General features: G+C 36.4%; 1 protein-coding gene across 1 annotated transcript in view; it reads left to right on the forward strand.

The window, feature by feature from the left end:
* The first annotated feature begins 3,784 nt into the window (after positions 1-3,784).
* LOC141623770 (UDP-glucose:glycoprotein glucosyltransferase-like) overlaps positions 3,785-22,179 on the forward strand; it is a 42,604-nt gene continuing 24,209 nt past the window's right edge. Inside the window, exons 1-16 of the mRNA XM_074439924.1 lie at positions 3,785-4,161; positions 4,247-4,681; positions 4,759-4,912; positions 5,328-5,499; positions 6,157-6,230; positions 7,657-7,753; positions 7,833-7,945; positions 8,958-9,073; positions 9,985-10,042; positions 13,534-13,686; positions 13,781-13,879; positions 13,967-14,125; positions 17,948-18,016; positions 18,761-18,840; positions 19,018-19,180; positions 21,476-21,610. Of these exons, the coding sequence (XP_074296025.1) occupies positions 4,001-4,161; positions 4,247-4,681; positions 4,759-4,912; positions 5,328-5,499; positions 6,157-6,230; positions 7,657-7,753; positions 7,833-7,945; positions 8,958-9,073; positions 9,985-10,042; positions 13,534-13,686; positions 13,781-13,879; positions 13,967-14,125; positions 17,948-18,016; positions 18,761-18,840; positions 19,018-19,180; positions 21,476-21,610 (2,238 nt within the window). The 5' untranslated portion in view covers positions 3,785-4,000. The remainder of the gene's footprint in view (positions 4,162-4,246; positions 4,682-4,758; positions 4,913-5,327; positions 5,500-6,156; positions 6,231-7,656; positions 7,754-7,832; positions 7,946-8,957; positions 9,074-9,984; positions 10,043-13,533; positions 13,687-13,780; positions 13,880-13,966; positions 14,126-17,947; positions 18,017-18,760; positions 18,841-19,017; positions 19,181-21,475; positions 21,611-22,179) is intronic.

Consider the following 22,179-nt stretch of genomic DNA (forward strand, 5'->3'; position numbering starts at 1 on the left):
CCTGTTGCAAAAATAAACTTCGTAACATAAGTTTGGGTTAGACCTGGCAAAACGGTCAACGAGTTGGGCCAATTCGGGTTGTGTAAGTTCGGGTCTCTCATATTATCGGGTTATTTCGGGTTTCAGGTGTTTTCAGGTATGTTGGTCGGGTTATTTTCGGGTCAAAGCGGGTTGGGTTATTTCGGGTTCGGATAATTTTCAGGTCAACGATTAAGACAGAAAAAAGTATGTTTAATATTATTTCCGATTATTAGTTCAATTTTTATAAATGATTCTTTATTTTTAACATTAACAATTTTAAGTGTGCTTTTAAATTAGTCATTTTAAGTTTTTTTTATTCAATTAGTGTTGTGTTTTGTCGGGTCGTTTTCGGGTCAGGTGGTTTTAGATCGGGTCATTTCGGGCCGGGTCTGTTCCGGGTCAACGAAGTTCAGGTCATGTTCGGGTTGGGTCGGATTAATTCGGGTTTCGGGTCACAGTTGAGAGTTGTAGTTTGAGTCGTTTCGGGTCTCGAGTCAGCCTTTTCGAATCAGGTCAATCGGGTCGAGTTGGTTTTGCTAGGTCTAGGACTTTGGGTGGAATTTAGAAGCGGTAGAACTCAGCAGGGTGGGCTTTGTAGGCGGCAAATTATATTCTACTCCCAGGAGTAGGGAGCATGATACTCCCATAGGAGTTATAAAAAGATAAAATAAAAAAAATAGTTAACTACCCAGTATATGAATAACTACCCACTACTTATTCTACGTTTCTTTTTCTTTTCCAAATTACTCAACTTATAAATTTTAAAATCATATCAAATTCATCAAATTTATAATTTCATCTAGTCGTACGTACTTAAATTTGCGAAGTTAATAGTTCATAATCATTAAATTAAACCACCATATTCACCGAAATCAAAATGAATATAATAGGGTCATTGAGTGAATATGACACTAAATCTCTCATATTCATCAAATTATACTATCGTATTCACTGAGCTCAAAGTGAATATGATAGTGTCATATTGTGAATATGAGATTACATAATACATATTCATCAATATTCATCAAATTATACTATCGTATTCACTGAACTCAAAGTGAATATAATAGTGTCACATTGTGATGACATTCCATAATACATATTCATCAAATTACACAATCATATTCACTAAACTAAAATTGAATATAATAGTGTCATATGATGAATATGACCATCAAACTAAATTATCATATTCACTAAATTAAAAGTGAATATGATACTGCTATTTGATGAATCACACTCCTAAAATCACAAAACTAACCATGAATAATAAGAGACAAAATATAAAAATTCATTCAATTAATACACTTACCTGATGAGTTAGAAGATTATCAATCAAAATACAAATCTAAAAACTAATAGGTTTGAATGAAAAATAAAATAAAATTTTATGCATTATTCTTTTTGGAAGTATGAAAGATCTAGGTATGAAAGGGGAGGAAAAAGGGTTTTATGGTAAGGGTTGTTAACTGCTTAATCATACGAGTGAATTTTTATCTTTTAATTTTATTTATTTTAGGGTAAATTGATAACTTATACCTATTATAATCCACTTTTTCAAATCTTATACCTAAGATAAATTTCTTTCAAAATTTATACCAAGAAAATTATTTTCTTCCGAACTTAATACCAAATATCAAAATAAGACTTAAAAAGACGGTTTTACCCTTATTAATTAGTCCATTACCACCACTTTCCCACAATATCAATCCTTAACACATCAACCACACACCCTACCACCCATCAGCACGATCCCTCTCCTCCCCCTCACATCACCACCGTCATATCACCTTCACAACCGCCGCCTATGCCCATACTCGCCTCGTCTCACCCAATCAAAAACCCATCAACCCATAACTCTTAGCACCACCACCCACCCTCACCTTTACCACATAATTCGAACAGACCACCAGGAGCTATTGATCCACCATGGCTCAAGCTGAGCAGCAATCCCGACACCAATTCGCTCAAATTCAATCAGACTACAAGCGCGGCTCGTAAACGGCAGATCGCTCCTACCACCGTATAGCACCATCGGGTGCAATCACCAACCATGGCTTCATTCACCGGTCCTCAATCAATCCGACCACCGTGCTACAACTCCGCCACGCATACATCACGGTGGCCTCCTCTAATCCTCTTCGCTCAGTAATCAAGCAGCAGTAGCGATGACGCTTTCCGAACCCGACATCGACAACAATTACCACGTCACAACCCTCCAGCCACCAGTCAATCACTAGGGTGGTCTTAATTCACCATGATTCAATCAATCCGTACATGCTCTCTCGATTCCTTTGTGAGTTGCAATACCGCCTTTCGTGGCGACCCATAAAACGATGACCAGAACCTGGCAACAAGAACGTACTAGCAATTCGTGAAATCCATATGCTACTGTAATTTTATGCGCAAAATTCTAGGGTTTTTTTTGGTTAATTAACGTTTCTTCCCCAAAATCTAGGTTTGTTTGTTCGTGTGTTTAGAGGGAAGTGGTGTTTGTTCGTGTGTTTAGAGGGAAGTGGGGAATTAAAGAGTCATTTAATTAGTTGTATGTGGTGATGACTGATGAGGTGTATGGTGGAAATAGGGATTGATTGGCTAAAGGGTGTTAATAAATAATTAGTAAGGATAAAATGGTCAATTCGTGAGATTTGGTATTGACTATGAAAAAGATGAATTTTTTTGGTATAAGGCTCTGTTCTTTTGGACTTAATTTCGATTCTAATCGATTCGATTCGATTGATTCGGCTCCATTGATTCGATTGATTGATTCGGCTCAATTGATTGATTTAGTTGATTCGATTCGAGTTCAACATTACTATTATTATTCTTATTGATATTCTTATTATTACTTTTATATTAATTTATTTACTATTGTTATTATTGTTATTATATTATTTTTATATTTATTATATTACTATTATATGTATTAATAATTAATTCGTATTGTTTATATTATTATATTTATATTTAATAGATTTATTATTATTATTATTATTATATTTATTATTTTATTAATATATTTATTATTATTAATATTATTTATAACATATTTATTATTATTATTATTATTATTATTATTATTATTATTATTATTATTATTATATTTAATATTATTATATTAATAAATTATTATTTAATATTTATTATTTTATTAATAAACTCATTATTAATATTATTAATCACATATTTATTATTATTATTATTATTATTATTATTTTTACTATTATTATTATTATTATTATTATATTTAATATTATTATGTTAATAAGTTATTATATTAGACCTATTATTATTATTATTATATTATTTATTTTTTAGTTATTAGTATTAATATATTATATTATTATTAATAATGTTATCATTTATATTACTAATATATTATTATTATTATTACTTTATTTATTATTATATTAATATTTTATTTTTTATATATCTTATTAGATTATTATTATTAGATTATATTAATATATTATTATTAATGAACAATATTATAATAATATTTATTATTATTATTGGTATTATTTTTATTATAATATTTATTATTATTATTATTATTAATATTAATATAATCTTTTTATTATTATTATTTGATTCGATTGATTCGAGATCTGTTGATTGATTGATTGATTGACTCCATTAAAGTTCATTCGATTCGTTCAAACTCTATTGATTGATTGATTGATTGAGACAATTTTCCAAAAGAAAAGATGGCCTAAGTTTTGAAAGAAAATTATGTTAGGTATAAAATTTAAAAAAGTGTGTTATAATCAATTTAACCTTTATTTTATTTTTAATAGTGAGAGTAGGAAGTACCATACTGTATGATATAAGAATTGCTCTCTTTCTCATTCTCAATCTCAATTGTTGTTGAATTCAATTGAATGACTCCTAAATTGTTGATGTGAAATCATACATACAATTGAAACGGATCCAATAAAACTCAATTCATCATTCTCTACAGAACTACAAGTAGACGACAATGAGAAGCCATGAGAGATCAAAGCTTGTGATATTAATAATAATCTTTGGTTTGGTTGTCTTTTTTGGGGTTTTAGCTTCTTCCCAATCACATCGCCCTAAAAATGTTCAAACTTCTCTTCGCGCTAAATGGGATGCCACTTCTCTTCTTCTGGAAGCTGGGTATCGCTCTCTTCTCTCATTCTTTTTCATTTTTAATACAAATAATGCTTCATCTACAGTTTCACTGTTTTTGTTCTTTTGTCAGAGAGTTACTGTCCAGAGAGTGGAAAGATTTGTATTGGGATTTCGTTGACGGTTGGCTTCAACATGATGTCGATTCCAATACGGCCAAAGGGTGTTTGCTTCATATTCTTAACTTTGGCCGCTCTTTTCTCAGTCCTCATCTCGGCTCAATTTTTGAATTTTCGCTAACTCTGAGATCAGCGTCACCTACTCTAGTCCTATATCGACAATTGGCTCAGGATTCTCTGTCTTCTTTTCCTTTGACTGATGATGAATCCATTTCAAATGATGCTGATGCTGATGCTGATGCTAATATTCACAATTCCAAACCCGACCCGCTTCTTGTTGGTTTGAACCCCAAAAGTATTGGAGGAAAATGTTGTTGGGTTGATACTGGTGAATCACTTTTTTTTGATGTTGCTGAAATCATACCTTGGCTTCAAAACTTGGATCATTTGTAAGTCTTGCTTATCCAAATTAATTGGTTATAAATAATGCTTCAACTTGTGACATGGTTGGTTGGGTTGTTGCCAGAGCCGAACCTTCATACCAGCAACCACAGCTTTTTGAATTTGATCACGTCTATACGGTTTCTAACACTTCAAAACCAGTTGCTATTTTGTATGGAGCTCTCGGGACCACTTGTTTTACAGAGTTTCACAATGCACTTGTTCAAGCAGCCAAACAGGTGAATCCATTGTCATTGTTTAAATCTTTTAACCAGTTGCTATTTCTTGCATTTCTTATACTTTAAAGCCCAATCACGGCAATTGTTACCTATTTCAAATTTAATTTGTTTATTAAAAGCTTGACATCAAACACTAGTCTAGCATGTTTCCATTGTTTATACACCCTCCATTCAACCAAACACACCATTTGTTTTTGTTTTATTAAACAGGAAATAGTTTGTGATTTTTACATGTGTTTTCGTTTTTCACATCATCTAGATTATGCATGTTAGATACTTCCTGACTCCTGTCATGTACGTGTGTTTGGAGTCTAGAATGCAAGGCCATTTTATGTAATTCTTCTTCTTTCCTCAGCTGTGACTTTATATACATCTTTTTCTTCTTCTTCTTTGTGCTCCTTTGTTCACTTTTCAGGAAAAGGTTAGGTATGTTGTTAGACCTGTACTGCCCAGGGGTTGTGAGACAAAGGCTAGCCGCTGCAGTGCACTTGGCACCAAGGATCCCGTCAACTTGGGTGGTTATGGTGTTGAGCTTGCCTTGAAAAATATGGAATACAAAGCTATGGATGATAGCTTGATAAAAAAAAGTGAGTATTGTTATTATCCCCCGATAAGTTAGTATCTTTACGGTTTTCCACCTGCCTGCTTAGAATCATGATGACTTGAGATTCTATTTGAGGAAAAATTCACTCCATCACATAGTTCTTATGAAGTTTGAAGCTTCAAAATTGATGTTTTCTTCAATGTGACTCTCCTTCTTTGAGGCTCGATAAATACCTCAAGTATGGCCATGGGCAAGTCCATGTACAAAAGTTGACATGAAAGTGTAATTTTTCTTATAAAAGCTTCGTCGTATTTTGGTTGATTTTGTTCATGGATTGCACCTAGTACTTCCTCCATTACTTTCTTGCGGCTGTACATTTTGGAGACATTTTTATTGCTGTCATTTTTTCTCACATTGCTCTCTTTTATTTTTGAAAATGTATGCATATTATTTGAATTAGTTTCTCCAAGCTCTTCGTAATTGCTTGTATAATTACGGGAGATCCCAGTTGACTTTCACTATGGTCTATTGATGTCTATTATATTGTCGAATAGCGGTGATGTCATGATGAGAAAAAGTTGTAGTACGATCATTTATCTACATAAAAAGGCCGTGTAGCTTTTCCTCTTGATTTGTCGAAGTGCCTGATCTTCTCCTTATATTACTAAGTTTTGGCTTCACCCTTTCTGATTACTTGCAGGTATTACTCTAGAGGATCCTCATACAGAAGATTTTAGCCAGGAGCTCAGAGGCTTCATTTTCTCCAAGCTACTGGTTGGTGAACCTTATATTTTTTGACATGCATTTTTAGGTCTGCTAAGGCTCGAATTGACTAAAAAGGCAAACTTTGCTCTTCCACTCATGATATATTGTTTATTATTTTAGGGCAATTTTTTTTTTGTGTGTGTGTGTGTGTTGGGGGGGGGGGGGTGGTGTCAAATTGTGATGGAAAAGAGACCGAGAGAGTGAAAGAAAAAGAGATGATGGAGTTGTAATGTTAAGGTTGAGGATGGTGAAGCCCAGATCCCAAGAGTGGATACAATAGCAAGTAGGAGGTGCGAGTGGGTCGTGGAGAACATGGTAGTTAATGAAGATCACTTATCTGAACACCATCGTTTTGCAAAGGTTTGAAGATCCCCGAGGCTGCATTGACTGCATCTTAAGACAGCATTGGCAGACATATAGGAAGATTAGGCCTAAAGTTGCAACCACTGCTGAAACTGAGATTTAGTACTATGGTAGGGAGAGACAATTGTTGTCCCTTTAGCAACACATTTATTATCATTTTGTTTATCTGAGATTCCAACATTGAATGTTTGGTCGTAAAACAGTTTCATGTTCGTAGAATGAGATAACTAGGGAGAAAGTAGCTGGTGGATCTATTGAAATTATGAGGAAAGAGAATTAGCTAAAGTATTTTGACCATGTTAGATAGAGCCAAGTGATGCGCTGGTTAAGACCCTGGGAAGAGTGGGGAAATGAGGAGATTGTGAGGGTAGGGTAAGACCTTAGAAAATCTGGGCCTACTTGAGATTGTAAGAAATACAGCATTCGAGATGGGAAAGTGAACTTAAAGAATTCATATTAATGATAGTGAGTTTAATTTTTGTATTGTCTTGTCAATGTAAATTCTTTTTTATCGTCTTATTTTTATTTTTAATTTTTCATTTAAATTTTTGTCCAATTTCTTAATGTTTCGGCAGTTTCGTATTACTATTTCCTTTTGATTTTCCTTTGTACTTATTTCTCTCTTTTAATCTATTCTAGCTCTCATCTAAATAGTTTCCGTCATTTTTGTGCCTTTCCATTCTTTCTTCCCATGTATTTTTTTCGCCTATCTTGATTTTTTTATCGTGTTTTATTACCCTCCACTTTTTCACTGTTTTCCAATCTCACATTGACGGCTGTATAGACTGATTAATGTCAGCCAGCCACATATCATTTTGGATCTAAGGCTTTGTTGTTATCTCTGTGTCATTTCCGAAGATTCTGACATAAGATATGTCTGCTAGCTATTTGTAACTTTGAGCCTTAGTGACAAGTTCTCGTGATACATTATCTTACATATGGTCTTATATGTTTTGATCTCAGGATGGTAAATCTTTGCTTCCAATCTTCCACCATCTCTTTTAAAAACTTTTGTGTGTTTATATGCTCTGTAGTTATTGGGTAGTTGATCTGTCTCCTTGTCATCGTGCAGGAACGTAAGCCAGAGGTATCCACTGAGATTATGGTTTTCAGGGATTATCTTTTGTCATCCAGTGTATCAGATACTCTTGAAGTTTGGGAATTGAAAGGTAACCATACGTAGCATCTACTGCCTCTGGTTACAGTTGCTATTGATCTTCCCAATGAAACTAATAAATAATCATACAGATTTGGGACATCAGACTGCGCAGAAGATTGTCCATGCGTCAAATCCTTTGCAAGCAATGCAAGAAATTAATCAAAACTTTCCCAGTGTTGTTGCATCATTATCTAGAATGAAGGTATTACTCAGCTTCACCTATATTTAAGAAGTTTAGGTTCTTATCAAGTGGTTCATCAATTTGAAAAAAAAAAAAAATCAAGTGGTTCATCAATCATCACTGTCCTTTGTTAAAGGGGAGATATATTTAACAGAATCCTCTTGGACTAGTTAAAAGATACGATGTGCAAAATTGCAAATGTATATCCATGGTGCTACGACACCACATCACGACCAAGTTATCAATGTCTTGGAAGCTACTCTGGGCCGCATTTTGAGACGGAGTTTCAGAGTTTGCCAGATTTATACCGCACGGACCGAGATTAGGCAGTGATAACCACTTTCGGGATCAATGCTGAATGCTGAACCGAGATTTTGGAACATGTATACATACACCTAAACCTCTAGCTAAACTCTGCCGTCGGTGGGATTTTCTAGGTGGATTGGATTAATTCTGGGTGGCTCTTATATATTCAAAGGATTCTAGTAACGATAGTACTAAATCAAGGTTGCGGTCACGATAGCGTCTTAGTTTGAAAGGATTTGAGGCGATGAGAGAGGCCGAGGCAAAGGCGCACGCCTTTTAGACACGAGACAAACTGTTCTTCAACCATTTTTTTTTTTTTTTTTTTTTGGGTTTTTAAAGAGGGCTAATATGTAAAGGGGTAAAAACTGGGGATAAAGTGATAAGGAGGAGAGCATAATAATAAAAGAACTTGAAGAAAAAATTGGAATTAGCATAGTACTGCGCGTCAGTAATTGTGCCTTGTGTATAAGGCACACCGATGCGTCTTTGCTAGTGCACACACAGCCTTGGGCTTAAGCACTTTTTTGAGCTATGATAGCTGTATTGACTATCAGACCCTAATCTCACTAAGTGCGGCAAATATCGCCTCAAAATGAGGTCATGATGATAAAAAACTGAGGTCATGATGATCATAAAAAACCTTTACATAATGGTCAAGTTTCAGTGTTGCAACCTTTTATTTATTCCTGCTCTCAGCTACTTATTAAAAATGATTAATTTCTTGCAGTTGAATGATTCTGTGAAGGATGAAATACTTGCAAACCAAAGGATGGTGCCTCCGGGGAAGTCTTTAATGGCTATAAATGGCGGTTTAATCAATATTGAAGATATTGACCTTTATCTGTAATGCTTTATGTTTTCTTTAATCTTTAGAACCTGTATTCCTTTTATCTTATAATAATGGAACTTGGTTTTTTATTCTACATGTCTTGATGAGCTTTTAGTGTTTTTCCTGTGCGTCACTACTCTTTTCCTTCGAAACTAATGGTGTTTGTGAATTTCAAAGCTCGTGGTCGTAGTTTTATGTTTGCGTTAGGGGCTTGCTCTTTAGGTTCATTTTATATCATTTGCTTTGATTTTATTTCTCGACAACGATGTGTGGCTACTCTGCTTTAAAATATTTTTCTGAAAACTTAAGGAAGCGTCACTAGGCCTATTAATTTGTTTGTAAAGGAGAATTCTGCTTGGTTGGTCTTCTTTGATGCTAAAAGTTATCTCCCTAAAAAGCTATTCAACATAAAGAACCATGGGTGTGGAAGTTGTAATTGGGTTTGGTATGTAAATAAAGTTAAATCATGAAATGTTATGGGTGCAAATCTTTATTTCCCTTGGGGGACTGAAATCTTATTTTAGTGTTTATGAATGGGGAAGAATTTATTACTAATATGTTGAAAACTAATCCCTCAAATTTTCTATTCTCTTCCCACTTTCCTTTTTTTTTTGGCAAATTCTTTTTTTTGTCTTCCTATTTCTCTTTCTTTCCATTTCAGGTAAGTTTCTTATAGTAAATGACCACATTGTTCTCGTACTACCCAATCTATTTACTTACATTATCCCCCTAACCAACTCCCTCCTCTAAGATATTGTTGTTAGAACAGTAGAAAGATTTCATTGGGATAAATTATTGACTATTCCTTGGTTTTGTGGTTATTACATTCAAGTAGTGACTGCTATTCTGATAGAATATTTCTTCTTGTTCAGTTGGGTCCATGTGCTATTTTTACTGGGTCCAATGTGTATTACTTCTTTTCCAGGTTAATTGATATAGTTCACCAAGAGCTTACGTTGGCAGATCAATTTTCAAAATTGGAGGTTAGTCGCTTTAAGCTTTCTTAATTATTCAATGAATGTTTCTTGTTGTGTGCATCTGCTAAAGAGACGTGGTCTTCTACGGGCATTGTTTTCTGTTGATATTGTGTTCTTCCGGAGTTTCCATGTTTATTTTGAAAATGAAGAAGAGGAAGTTTATGTTGCCTAAGGGTTGTATGAGTAAGTTGTATGAGCATGTCTTCATTCTATATCTTTCATAACTTTATCGTCTTTAATTTGTGTTTTTTGGTATATGTCTGTCTTGTACCACTAAATAGGAAAACCATGGTTCCAACCCTCCTGGCCGTTTGATAAAGTTACTCTGTAGATACTATCTTCTTCGTTATCTGTCATTCTAGGAAACTCTTACTGTGCCATAGGACTAGTTGCTTAGCGTACCGATACAACTTAATTTCTAACTTTCTATTTTACACATAAACTGCTGAATGGCATTCGATGATTTGGGGAAAGGTTGGAAGTTGTTTTGTTTGAAGCGAGGAAATTCTAGCAAGTAGTTTAGTCTTTAAAACCTGTGCATTATCATAAGATGACGACTGTTCGGAATATGTAAGTATGAGATGTAATCATTCTTGCATCGCATGGACAACATTTCCTCCACCTCTCTGATAGTCGAGAAAAGGGAGAGGGGTCCCATACTAAAATTTTGTAAAGCTTAACACTTTCATGCCCCATTAGGTCTTCTAATTAACGGCGTAGATTATTAAGTGGACAATGGGAGTCTTCAACGTAGACTGAGAGAACCTTTCTGTTTTCGCGAACTGGCCTCAGTTTTGATTTTAACCATATCATGTTTAGGTAACAATTTTTAACATAATTACGTAAGGATATTGCCCTTGATTACATTAAGGGGGCGCTTGGTTGGAGAGTTTCAGGTAAGGGAAAGGGAATGAAATTTGTTCATTCTCTTATGTATTATATGTTTGTTTGCTTCAGTTTTCCTTCCCTTTATCCATTTTTTTCAATTTAGGTTTTACTCTTATTCCTCAAAATCCATTCCCCCACCCCCAAGGGTTTTCGAAACCGTTTCCCTGTGACTTCCACTCACCACTAGCAATCACCAGCATGCACCGCTCAACCAAAACACCCACCAACACCATCTCTCAGGCGACGCCAATAAAGTTTTCTTACCTAATCAAAAAAAAAAAAAAAAAAAAACCACCTCCATTGGCACCACTACCCAGCGCTGGCGCCCTTGTCCTCCCCACTCCATCCCCGTCCTTTTCACTCTTTCCTAGTCTTTGTGCCATTGAAAATGTATGGAATTGATGTGAATTGAGGGAGTATTTCTTAAAAAATTACTCCTATTTTATCGAATTAGTCCCATTGGCCCATTTTTTGCCTTGCAAAAAAATTGGGCCAATTCAATAAAATGGAGGGACTACTAGTACTACTTTTTTGAGTGTTTTTATTTTTTATTTTGCTACCTAAGCGATTTTCCGTAAAAAGTAAAATGTCCATTTTGCCTTTCTTCACCTTCTACTACCCACCATTATTGATCTTCAAGCCTCCATTAAAAATTCACCACTTTCACCCCCATTATTCAGCTTTATATCTTCATTAACAATTCGTCACTTTCATTATTCACCAATTTCCAACCCACCATACTTCTCCTTTTCTACTGTTACCTCTATGGATCCCAGACAACCTTTGTCTCTTCTCGCGGTATGTATTCTGGGCACAATTTTGTTGAATTGAATAGAAGCGATAAGTTGCAATCCGGATTTGCTGTCAATTTAAAATCATTGCTGCAATTAAAAGATTAGGTTGTGGGTTGAAGATTTGGGTTGTGTGAGAGCTGGCGTAGGGTGGTGAATAGAGGTTTATAATGGAAATGATAAAGGTTGTGCATGGTGTCTCTGGTGTGAATTGAAAAAGGGCTATGGACAAGAGCAGGAGATGGAGGAAGAAGAGAGAAGAGGGTAAAATGGGTATAAAACTGTATTTTAGAAGGCATATTCGAAATTTAACGGAATATTCCTTTTTTTGGATGGATTTTAATTAAGGTAGCAAAACTAAAGCCAGAACCCTTGCGAAGTTAGTAAATTTTTAAAAAAAGTTCATAAGGCAGCACTTTCAAAAATGTGCTATTTATAATGAAGTTTATAACAATTTTCTTTCTCAATATAATCTTTCTACTTATTCGCAAATTTAAAGGAGTCATGTACTTTTTACGAAAGAGTACCCTGAGCTTACAGATAAACCTCAAGCATATGCTAAACCTTTGTTCCATCCTTATTCTTGTTGATAACATTATTATGCATAACATGTGTCTTCAAATCCTCGGCATTTGAATCATCTGCTTATAGCAAACCTTCTGCGTTCTGCTTTATCTGTGCTCTGCGTAACATTTTACGGCATTTTAAAGAAAAAATGCGTACTCTCATTTTCTGTGAATAGATGAGGGTACCTTCTAACTGTTGAAAGTGGGAGATTGAGATTTTGTTTTTGCTTTTTGGTTTTAAGTGGGAGGTTTTAGTTGGACAATGATTTTGGGTCGAATGAATCCATACAATACCTTTCTAAGGCGATATCCTGGTACCCTTTGTATCCAATTGTGTGTGTGCTAGATTTTTTTTTGACGTGCGACACATTTATTCCACTGCTATTGCGATGTTGCTCATTCATTGTGTCGAGGTTAATTGGGCATATCAGTAGATTTGAGTATTTTGGTTTCGTGGTTGATTTCCTAGATATTGAACTTTTACATTTGGTTGATATGAAAAAAGTAATCTCTATTCATATGAACAAGAACAATTAGTCTCACTATAGTCTATAGACGGATATATCCGTCTAAAGTAAAAGACGAGTCAAATATGCTTAAAGTGGTGACATTTTTGGGCCCCACCATGCAACTTGTTGCTTGTCTTATGCTTAAAGTGGGTGGATATTTGGCCCGTCTATAACTATAGACGAATATCTCCCGTCTATAATGAGAATTTGTGTCATATGAATTCCATACATTTCTAAATGGCACTAAGTTTAAGAAAGAGCAAAAATATAAGGAAAAATACAACTTGCAAGTGGATGAGTCTAATCATAGTGAAACCCAGTTGTTATAAGTAAGGGTGTTTTGGTCTTTCTAAGGCTCATTTCTTTAAAAAGAAAACGTATGAAATTCAAATGAATGGACCAAAATGGAATACGTATTTAAACCAAATGAATGAAAGGAGTAGTTGTTATGAAGGTGTGCCTTGCTTGCTATGTTTCGGTATATCTAGTTGAGGCAAAATGCTCTTCTTTTTTCAAGAGAAAATGCATTCTCTGGACTATATTCACGAATTCTTTTTTAACAACTTTGTGGGCTAACGTTGGGGGTGCTTTTAAGTTATTTCAACAACGATTTTTACCTAAAGAACGCTCCTCTTCTTTTCCATTTTCATTGTTGTGATAGTTTTTGATTCTCTGCTTAAGAATGATCGGTCTCCCGAGTTCATATGTTTGGATTTTTTTTTTGCATTTCTAAAAAATTGTAGATTCCTGAACCTACTATACGAAAGCTTCTATCAACTTCGCCTCCTTCAGAGTCAAGTATGTTTCGTGTTGACTTCCGTTCAAGTCATGTACATTATCTGAATAACTTGGAAGAGGATTCTATATACAAAAGATGGCGCAGTAACATTAATGAGGTACCCTTCATCTACTTATGTTTTCATTTTATTATTCACCATTTTCTCTCAAAACAGGGAGTTATCAGAAGCTTTGACACTTGTCCTTCTGTAGATTTTGATGCCTACATTTCCCGGCCAGTTACGTTACATTCGTAAAAATATCTTCCATGCAGTATATGTCATTGATCCTGCAACTTCTTGTGGGCTTGAGGCAAGTATTCCTAGTGTATGATTCCAATCATCTTGATGTACATGTCATGTACTGATGCTTACAGGCAATTCCTTTGCCATTTTTTAGGTGATTGACACTATAGTTAATTTATATGAAAACCAATTTCCAATGAGATTTGGGGTTATATTGTACTCCACAGCATTCATTGAGAAAGCTGATAAAAGCAATGGCAACATTGTCACGGAGTCCAATCCCAGCTCTACTGATGAAGACATCTCTAGCTTTGTAAGTACTTCGTAACTCCTTTCTCACAACATTGGGTACTGTGTGTCTAGTCTAATATGACAAAAAGGAATTTGTCTAAGAGTTATAAAATCTATACTAATAGCTTACTGGAAATGGGAAAAAGGGAACTGAACATTATGGTTTATAGTATAGCCTGTATAACCTAATGCACCTCTGAGAACTTCAGTTTGTTGTTGGCATATCCGTTGCGACTGGCAATACCCTTATAGATTAACAATGAACCACTACCTTGTAAAAAATGCAAAAGTCATTGAATGTCTGAAATAAGGAATGGGTTACATTTTCTTCTTATCTATTGGGGATGAGAACAGAGATAATATCTTGTGAGCTATCGACCCACTCCCTAGAGTTAACATTGTGATTTAGCTGAACATTGTTGTCCTTAGCAATGTGCTTGAGCATTAGATATTTTTCTTATCATCAATGACACTTCAAGCGAAGTCGCTAGGAAGGTTTGCCGAGCATGAATATTTATAACAGTTGTGGATGTGTGGAGTTCCATCCTGGAAAAGCTTGCCACTTCTTAAGTCTTGAATATCTTTAACGTGAAGAGCGACTGCGTGTTCTATTTTTCAGAGCGGTAACTATTTCTTCCTATCATGTACATTAGCAAATGCTGCAAGTAACAACAACATCAAGGCCTTCATCCCAAAATGATTTGCGGTCGGTTGACATGAATCATCCTTTAGAACCGTTACTGAGTGATCGCACACCACATAATGCAAAGAGATTGAAAGAAAAGAGTGCAAAATGAATGAGAAGGTAAACATAATACAAAAGCCAAGCTAAACCTCTAGGTATGAAAATCAAAATAACGCAAGTAACATTGATGAAATTTTATACCAAAGAGAGAAAACTAATGGCGATGGAGAAGTAGATGATAATATGACTACTACTCTACAGACATAGAGACGTGATACATTGGCTTGCTAAAATGAAGTCCCTCCTTTTAGGCCTTGTTTGGATACCAAAAATGGAGGGAAAGGGAGGGGAGGGAGAAAGAGGGAAGAGAAGGAGAGAAGAGAAAGGGAGGGGGAATGGAGGAAGGGAGTTTTCCCTCCCAATCCCTCCTTTGTTGGAGGGAAAATAATTTGCTTTGTAGGAGGGAAGTGGAGTGATCTATTTTCCCTCCCCACCAAATCCCTCCGCACTCATTTTTCTAACTAATAAAGGAAATTCATTCCTTCCAAATCCCTCCCCTCCCTCTCTCCAAATTTATCTATTCGAACAAAGGGTTAAGCATATTTGGTGGAAATAGTGTCTTCACTGCTAAAGTGCTAATCAAGCAGAGGACTATATGCTGAAGGAGTGTTGAAAATCAAGCCATCATATCCATTTAATTACGAGGCTAATCTCTAAATAAAAGCTGAACCTTTTTTTTTTTTTTTGCTGGCAGAAAATTAAAATTTTCGGTAAAGAAGGTAAGTTTTAAAGAACCAGGAGTCCTCCTAACTAGAATTACAAAACAAAGCCCCTGCTGCCTTTGCCTATAAGGAAGAATGATTCAAGAAACTGACACCAAGTGTAATCTACCAAATGAACCCTGGAAAGTATTCGAATACTGCCCTCCAGCCACTCACATCAAAACACCACAAGTAATTCATACTTCCATAGTAACGTTCCCTCCTACCTAACCCCACAACGAGGATACTCAATAAATCCGTTATACTTCTTGGGCACACCCAATTCTCTATCTGAAGATTCATTAATCTCAATCAAAGTAAGTATGCAAAATTACACTGTAAGAACGAATCAGAATGGTCCTCACTACTGCTCAAACACATAACACAAATGCACGGGCATTCGTAGGTACTTTGGATTTCCAAATAGCTCGCAATACCAGGCTTAAAGAAGAAGCTTTAGGTCTACTCAACATCATGTCTCCTGATACGAGCATCTTTCCCGTTTGCCAAAAATAAAATAATTGAGAATCGATACGAGACAGGTCAACTCGTCGGTCTCCCACTCAAAAGAAGCTGTTCTACTTGAAGATGCAATGAATTCCCATATCATGAATTAAGTAGATGGGATGAAGCGTAGATATGAGGAAACAAAGTGGAGAAGGATTGGTTCTGTTCCCTTTACAATTTTCTGAAATTCAATCCTCGTCACCAAACTGGTAATCTACATGTGGAATTAAAGATGATTAATCTGACAGGAATACTTCCATGGAGAAGCATGGGTAGCTGTGGTTCCCGTAAGAGCCCTAACCATCAGAGTTGAATACCATACCATTAGCTGCTTCAAATGATCTGATGCCACAAAAAATAAGGTTCTAGAGGGAAGTGCCATAACCATTTTCCCAACAAAGAAATATTCATATGGTTAATCAATCCGACCAAAGCTTAAACATCCCGTATCTTTCGGCGACAAACAGCCTCCCAACTTATTAAATATGGTCTTTATAGTCAGTAGTTCTGGACTACTATAATGCCCTCATTATCTTTTTCTGCCGAGTAGCTACCCTTACTGGATGTTCGAATGTCAATAAGTAATAGAGCAGCAATGAGGAAAGGCAAAGGCTAATCAGAGCGATCCTTTCTCCTAATGAGAAATATGCCCTTCCAACCATCTTGCCGTGACCCTAGAAACTACAGGATCCAAAAATGAAGAATAGGATTTTCCTGTAGAGGTAATTCAGGTAAGTGAAGGGTGAATGTAGTATTGGACATCCAACCATATCTCCAAACTTTGATAGTTACAACCCCACATTTGGTAACATTGATCTCAATTCCTTGAATCAGCTCAAAAACTTGGAAAGGAGACATCCTATTCTGAAATGATGATCTCTGACAAAAATAAAATAGTGTCCTCAGCAAACTGAAAATGAGTCACATGAACCTCACCCCCCCCCCCCCTCCCACCAAAAAAAAAAAAAGGAATAGAAAAAAAAATCTAATACCCTCGAATGCCTAACCTTGAGACGCTATTTAAAAGAAGTACGCAGTCTATTGAAAGTGTATCAATGATTTGCAAGGATACTAATTCACTTGTATTCTCATCACATAATATCACCCCCTCATCTTGGACTCAGCGTATAAGCCTCTCTACCTCTTACTGAGCACATTAACCAAGTGGTGTTAGTCCAGTGGTAGCCGGGTTAAACCTTGAAGCTTGCAGAAATGCAGGAGTTGAGAGGTCCTGGGTTCGACTACCACCTGGGGCGATGATCACTTGGCCACTGCAGCTCCCGAAGGGGTGGCTTACATGGTCCATGTGGTGGTGCGGGAATGCATGGGCCTGGGGGGATTGAACCCCCTCGTCATAAAAAAAAAATAAAAAAAAAAATAAAGCGAGGCAGGGGAGGGAGCAAAAATAACCTGTCTTAATATAACCCTCTCACTTAATCAACATTCAATTTCACCAGTCCGTTAGACCATCCATCTCCACCACTCACCACAAGTATCCTCAACATGTGTCCTCTTTCATTTGCCATCTCTCTTTCGCCACAACTGTACCTGCTCGTATTCGCTCCCACCTTCTATTCTGTCTTCTACCTTTCACTTTCCAAAGTCGTCCACGTCTTTTTCTATCTCTTCACATCAGATCTGAAGTGATCATGTTTGAGCTGGGGACTAGTATTGACATAATTATTTTGCAAAAGAGGGAACCGGGGTACATGGGATGGCTAGAAGCGAGGGGGAATTGGTGGCTCAGGAAGGTAGTAGAGAGAGTGATAGAAGGAAAAGGAAGCTGGGTGTAGTTAGTGGTTGGCTGGAGTTTCTATTGCAAGAATATGTGCGCTCATAGTGAATAGTCACATTAGTTGCAACTTACTTGTTCGTTTTTTTGCTTTTGCAGATCATTCGTCTGTTTATTTATATCAAGGAGCATCAAGGAATCCAGACAGCTTTCAAGTTTTTAAGCAATGTAAGTATAGGCACATATTGTCCCACACACTTGTCACAGGGTCCAAGTTATCCCTTTGGTTTCTTTCATATCTTTCAAATTTTCCTTTCAAAATGTTTCTTTGATCTCTTCTCATTGCCTTTTCTGGAAATTAATTTTCATGCAAACGACCAAGCTATTTAGCTGCCTATTCACTCCCCAAGCAGGATAAAGAGAGAAAAGGGTTATGTTTGTTACCCAGAACTCTTTTGCCGTGTTGCTTACGTCATGTGCCACTTTTAATTGAAAGATATCAAAGAAACGGAGAGAGTATTCTATATGGAATCATAAATTGGAGGCTTTTAAGTCTAGTCTTAGTTCATATAAAATATTAGTTCATCACGTCAATCGTACGTGAGTCCATTGCATTTGCTCCTCATCTTTAACAAGGTATGTGGCCTTTTGAAACCAAGTCTTTTTGTATTTTTTTTCTGAGATGGATGTTATATTTCTCATGTAAGTTTCATGTTGGGTTTGGTAAATTTTGGCTAACTGTTCTGTTTTTCCGGGTTTACTGCCTTGGTACAGTACTTTGGTATTCAAATTTAATATATTGTTCAGAGTATTTGACGAGCATCTTGGAGAGAATATGTAGGAGGCGTGCTCGTACTACGCTATTCTTATAAAACTTGTCCATATCCAAGTTGTGTCCTACCCATAACGTTTACTTGCAGACTGCCCTTACATTTGTTTCTCATTGTGTCTGCATTTGTTTTTCTTCTACAGGTTCGCATAGAGTCTGGTGATCTGGGAGAAGATGTTCTTGAGAGGCATCAAGTGGAAGCAGCTTTTGTCGATGCATTACTGTAAACTCTTTAAACTTTAAAGCATAGAGTTGGCGTGGCTTTGTTTTTTCATGTTATGCACAGTTTCTATGAAAAATTAAGGTTTTTGAATTTTGACTGAATGCACTCCAACTCTTCTAAATACTTGATATCTGATTTTTTGTTAACTGTTTGGAACGCACATGCCTATATCTGCAGACCTAAGTCAAAGTCGCATCCACAGGATGCATTGCTTAAGTTGGATGAAGAGAAAACCTTTTTAGATGTGGCTCAAAAGAGTTCCCTGTTTGTTTTCCAATTGGGTTTATCAAAGCGCAGGTGCTGCCTCTTACTTAATGGACTTGTGTACGACTCAAATGAGGTAAATTCTTATGTGTGGTAACTGAATTATATTACAGTAGCTGTTAATTTTGTACTTCGACATGTTTTTTAGTCATTTGTATTATTTTTATTAATCTACCACTCTCTCGGTCTCGATGAACTCTTTACGTTTACTTTTTGCACAAAGACCAAGACAGGGGGGAGGGGGTATATGGGTGTTCTTCGATCTACTATCAATATATATATTTGAGATGGTCAAATGTAAGGTTGTAGGTGATTTGTGGTTGGTGAGGGTGCTTTGAAGCTGTATTTAGGAAGGTAAGAGGTTGATTGGAACATAGAAGTGATCTAGGTTGGTTGGAAGTGTTTGTGGTGGTTGGTTAAGATGGCTGAATGTGAGCGCAGGTTTTACTGTTGGAGTGCCAAGTTGGTGGTTGAGGAAAGGTGCATGTGAGGAGGGTGGAGTAGTTGTAAGGAGTAAAAAGGGGTATATTTGACACTTCACAACGCAAGGTCTATTCACTAACAATAAACTTTTACTAATTCACAGGGACAGAGGGAGTATTTTCTTAAAAGATTATGAATGAACTGGAAGCAAATATTTAGGCGGGGTAGAATTATCTTTGAAATGTAGCATTAGCTGTGGCCGTAGATGTTAACCTTGAACTTATCATCAGTCTTCTAATTTTTTGAATATGTGGTAGTTTGAACGTGGGACCATTTCACATCTATCCTTCATGGAGACATTGCTAGGTTTATTTTTATTTCGTTACGAAAGCATCTCTTTGAGCTAAAAGGCAAAACAGCTGGTCTGTGCAGCAATACCAGGAGAAATATTTTATAAATGGGAGCCACTGTTGTTATCCTTTCTGTTTGCTTACGGTTCCTTGTCAAAAAAGGACAGATATATCTAATTTCTTAAAATAGTGTGCTTTGTTTATATTGTGGTGTCTTTGTTAAAAGTTAAAACGGAACTCTTGTGCATTTACTAGAAGATGTTGATGGAAACGACTGGTGGCGTGACTGGGAGGAGATATGTCGGCTGTCGATGCTAGATAGGCGGTTAGTTGGCAAGAGGAAAGTAGCAGATGGTGGAGAAAGAGAAATTGTGGTGTTAGTCTAGTAATTGTGGAAAGGAAAGAGAAGATGTTGTGGATTCCTTTTTCTTTTCTTTCGTGTCAGGGTTGGTTTTAAGGTGGTCATATGCTATATGACTCCCTTCTCCAAAGATTTGTATTTTCTTTTGGGTACCAAAATTAAGAAAGAGAGACAATGACCTTTATACCATCATGTTACCCACCCATATTCTTCCCACATCCACAACACCCAACACCCAACACCCAACCAACAAACCCAATCCTTCTAACAACTAAAACCTAGCCCCAATCACCACCAAACCTGCTAAAAACACCATCTAAGCAAGTGACCTGAAACTGCTCTCTTCTCCTACCATCGACATACCCCAGGGCCAGAAATGCCTCCAACCACTAAAACTACCCCACCTCCTTGAAATTTGTCTCCTTCCTCCAAAACCACCAATCCATCTACTCAAAATCTGCCGTTTCAGCTCTAATAACCATCTATAATATTTGGGGGCGAGGTGGGGAATTTAGAGGTGGAGGATGGATTTTTGAGGCTTGGGTGCGTGTTTTGGGTAGAGGGTGGTGGTATTTTGGCTGACGATAAGAGGTAACATGATTGGGTATGGAGAGCGGCTGTGGCTAGGTGGGTGTATGTGATTGTCATGGTGAGTGAATGGGTTGGAGGTTAGGATGAGGATAGATTGTGTGTGGTGTTGACCGGCGTGATTAGTCATGAAGGAGAATATGGGTGCGTGGGGAGGTCATGGTGATTGTATGGAGGTGAGGTTGGGAGTGGAGGAGAGAGTGAGGGGTTTGGGCTGCGATCTTAATCATCTTATGGCGGGTAGGCTGGGGGTGCCTCGAGTCAGTTGAGTGTGATTAAGTAGGGCTGAGAACAGTCCATTCATGTATCTCTAATTCTCTATATGTTCAAATAAGAAAACATGGAAGAAATGGTGACTAAGCCATAACAGAAATTAAGGAACATAAGTCAGAATAGGAGGGAGTAATCGGAGTATGATATTTTTATTTTGGAAATGTTTGTATGTATTGTATATATTGAGATAATATCAGTCAAAGTTGGCATCATTTGACCACCAAAGTCAAATGAGGGTAATATAAATTGGATAGAGGAAGTAGTAGGCTGAACTCTGCATGATATTTTGTAGACTACATTGAAATGCTATCACTCTCAATTAGTTTCCATCTTTCTGGGCAGTTTTCTCATCACAACTTGTGACTATTTTGTCCAGGAAGCTCTACTGAATGGTATGAATGACGAGCTACCTAGGGTACAGGAACAAGTTTACTATGGTAATATAGATTCACGTACTGATGTGTTGGATAAATTTCTGTCTGAAAGTGGCGTGCGCCGGTACAATCCCCAGGTAATGTATCAAGTAACTTATATGTAAGCATTACAAAAAACCTTGGTGCAGATGTGGTGTATCCCCACATATTCCAACATCTTAGTATTGGTGCCCCGGGCGTAACGCCCGGGCTACCTCTATTTAGCATTAAAATTTATTTTCAATGAAATAAAACTACATTAAAGTTGCATAACTCATAAATTTATCTTTAATATTTTTTTTTTATGTCATACCTTCAAATTACGGTGAAATAAATTATGAGACAAATTCACTAATCCCGCTATTAAATTTTACTTCAATCGATGAGTTAGCTAATTGTTCATATATGTTGTTGTTACTTTTATTACATTCGTTATTACTACGGTTACTTTCACTACTCCCGCCGTAATTATTGTTACTTTCACTACTCCCGCATGAATATTGATAATTTCACTACTCCCGATGTTACTTTTATTACTTTCACTACTCCCTTTACTAATACATACTTTAGCATGAATATTGATAATTTCACTACTCCCGTTGTTGCTTCTATTACTTTCACTATTCCCATTACTAATACATACTTTGACTATTCAAATGAGTGATTA

The sequence above is a fragment of the Silene latifolia genome, chromosome X, assembly GCF_048544455.1.
Source record: "Silene latifolia isolate original U9 population chromosome X, ASM4854445v1, whole genome shotgun sequence".
Lineage (NCBI taxonomy): Eukaryota > Viridiplantae > Streptophyta > Magnoliopsida > Caryophyllales > Caryophyllaceae > Silene > Silene latifolia.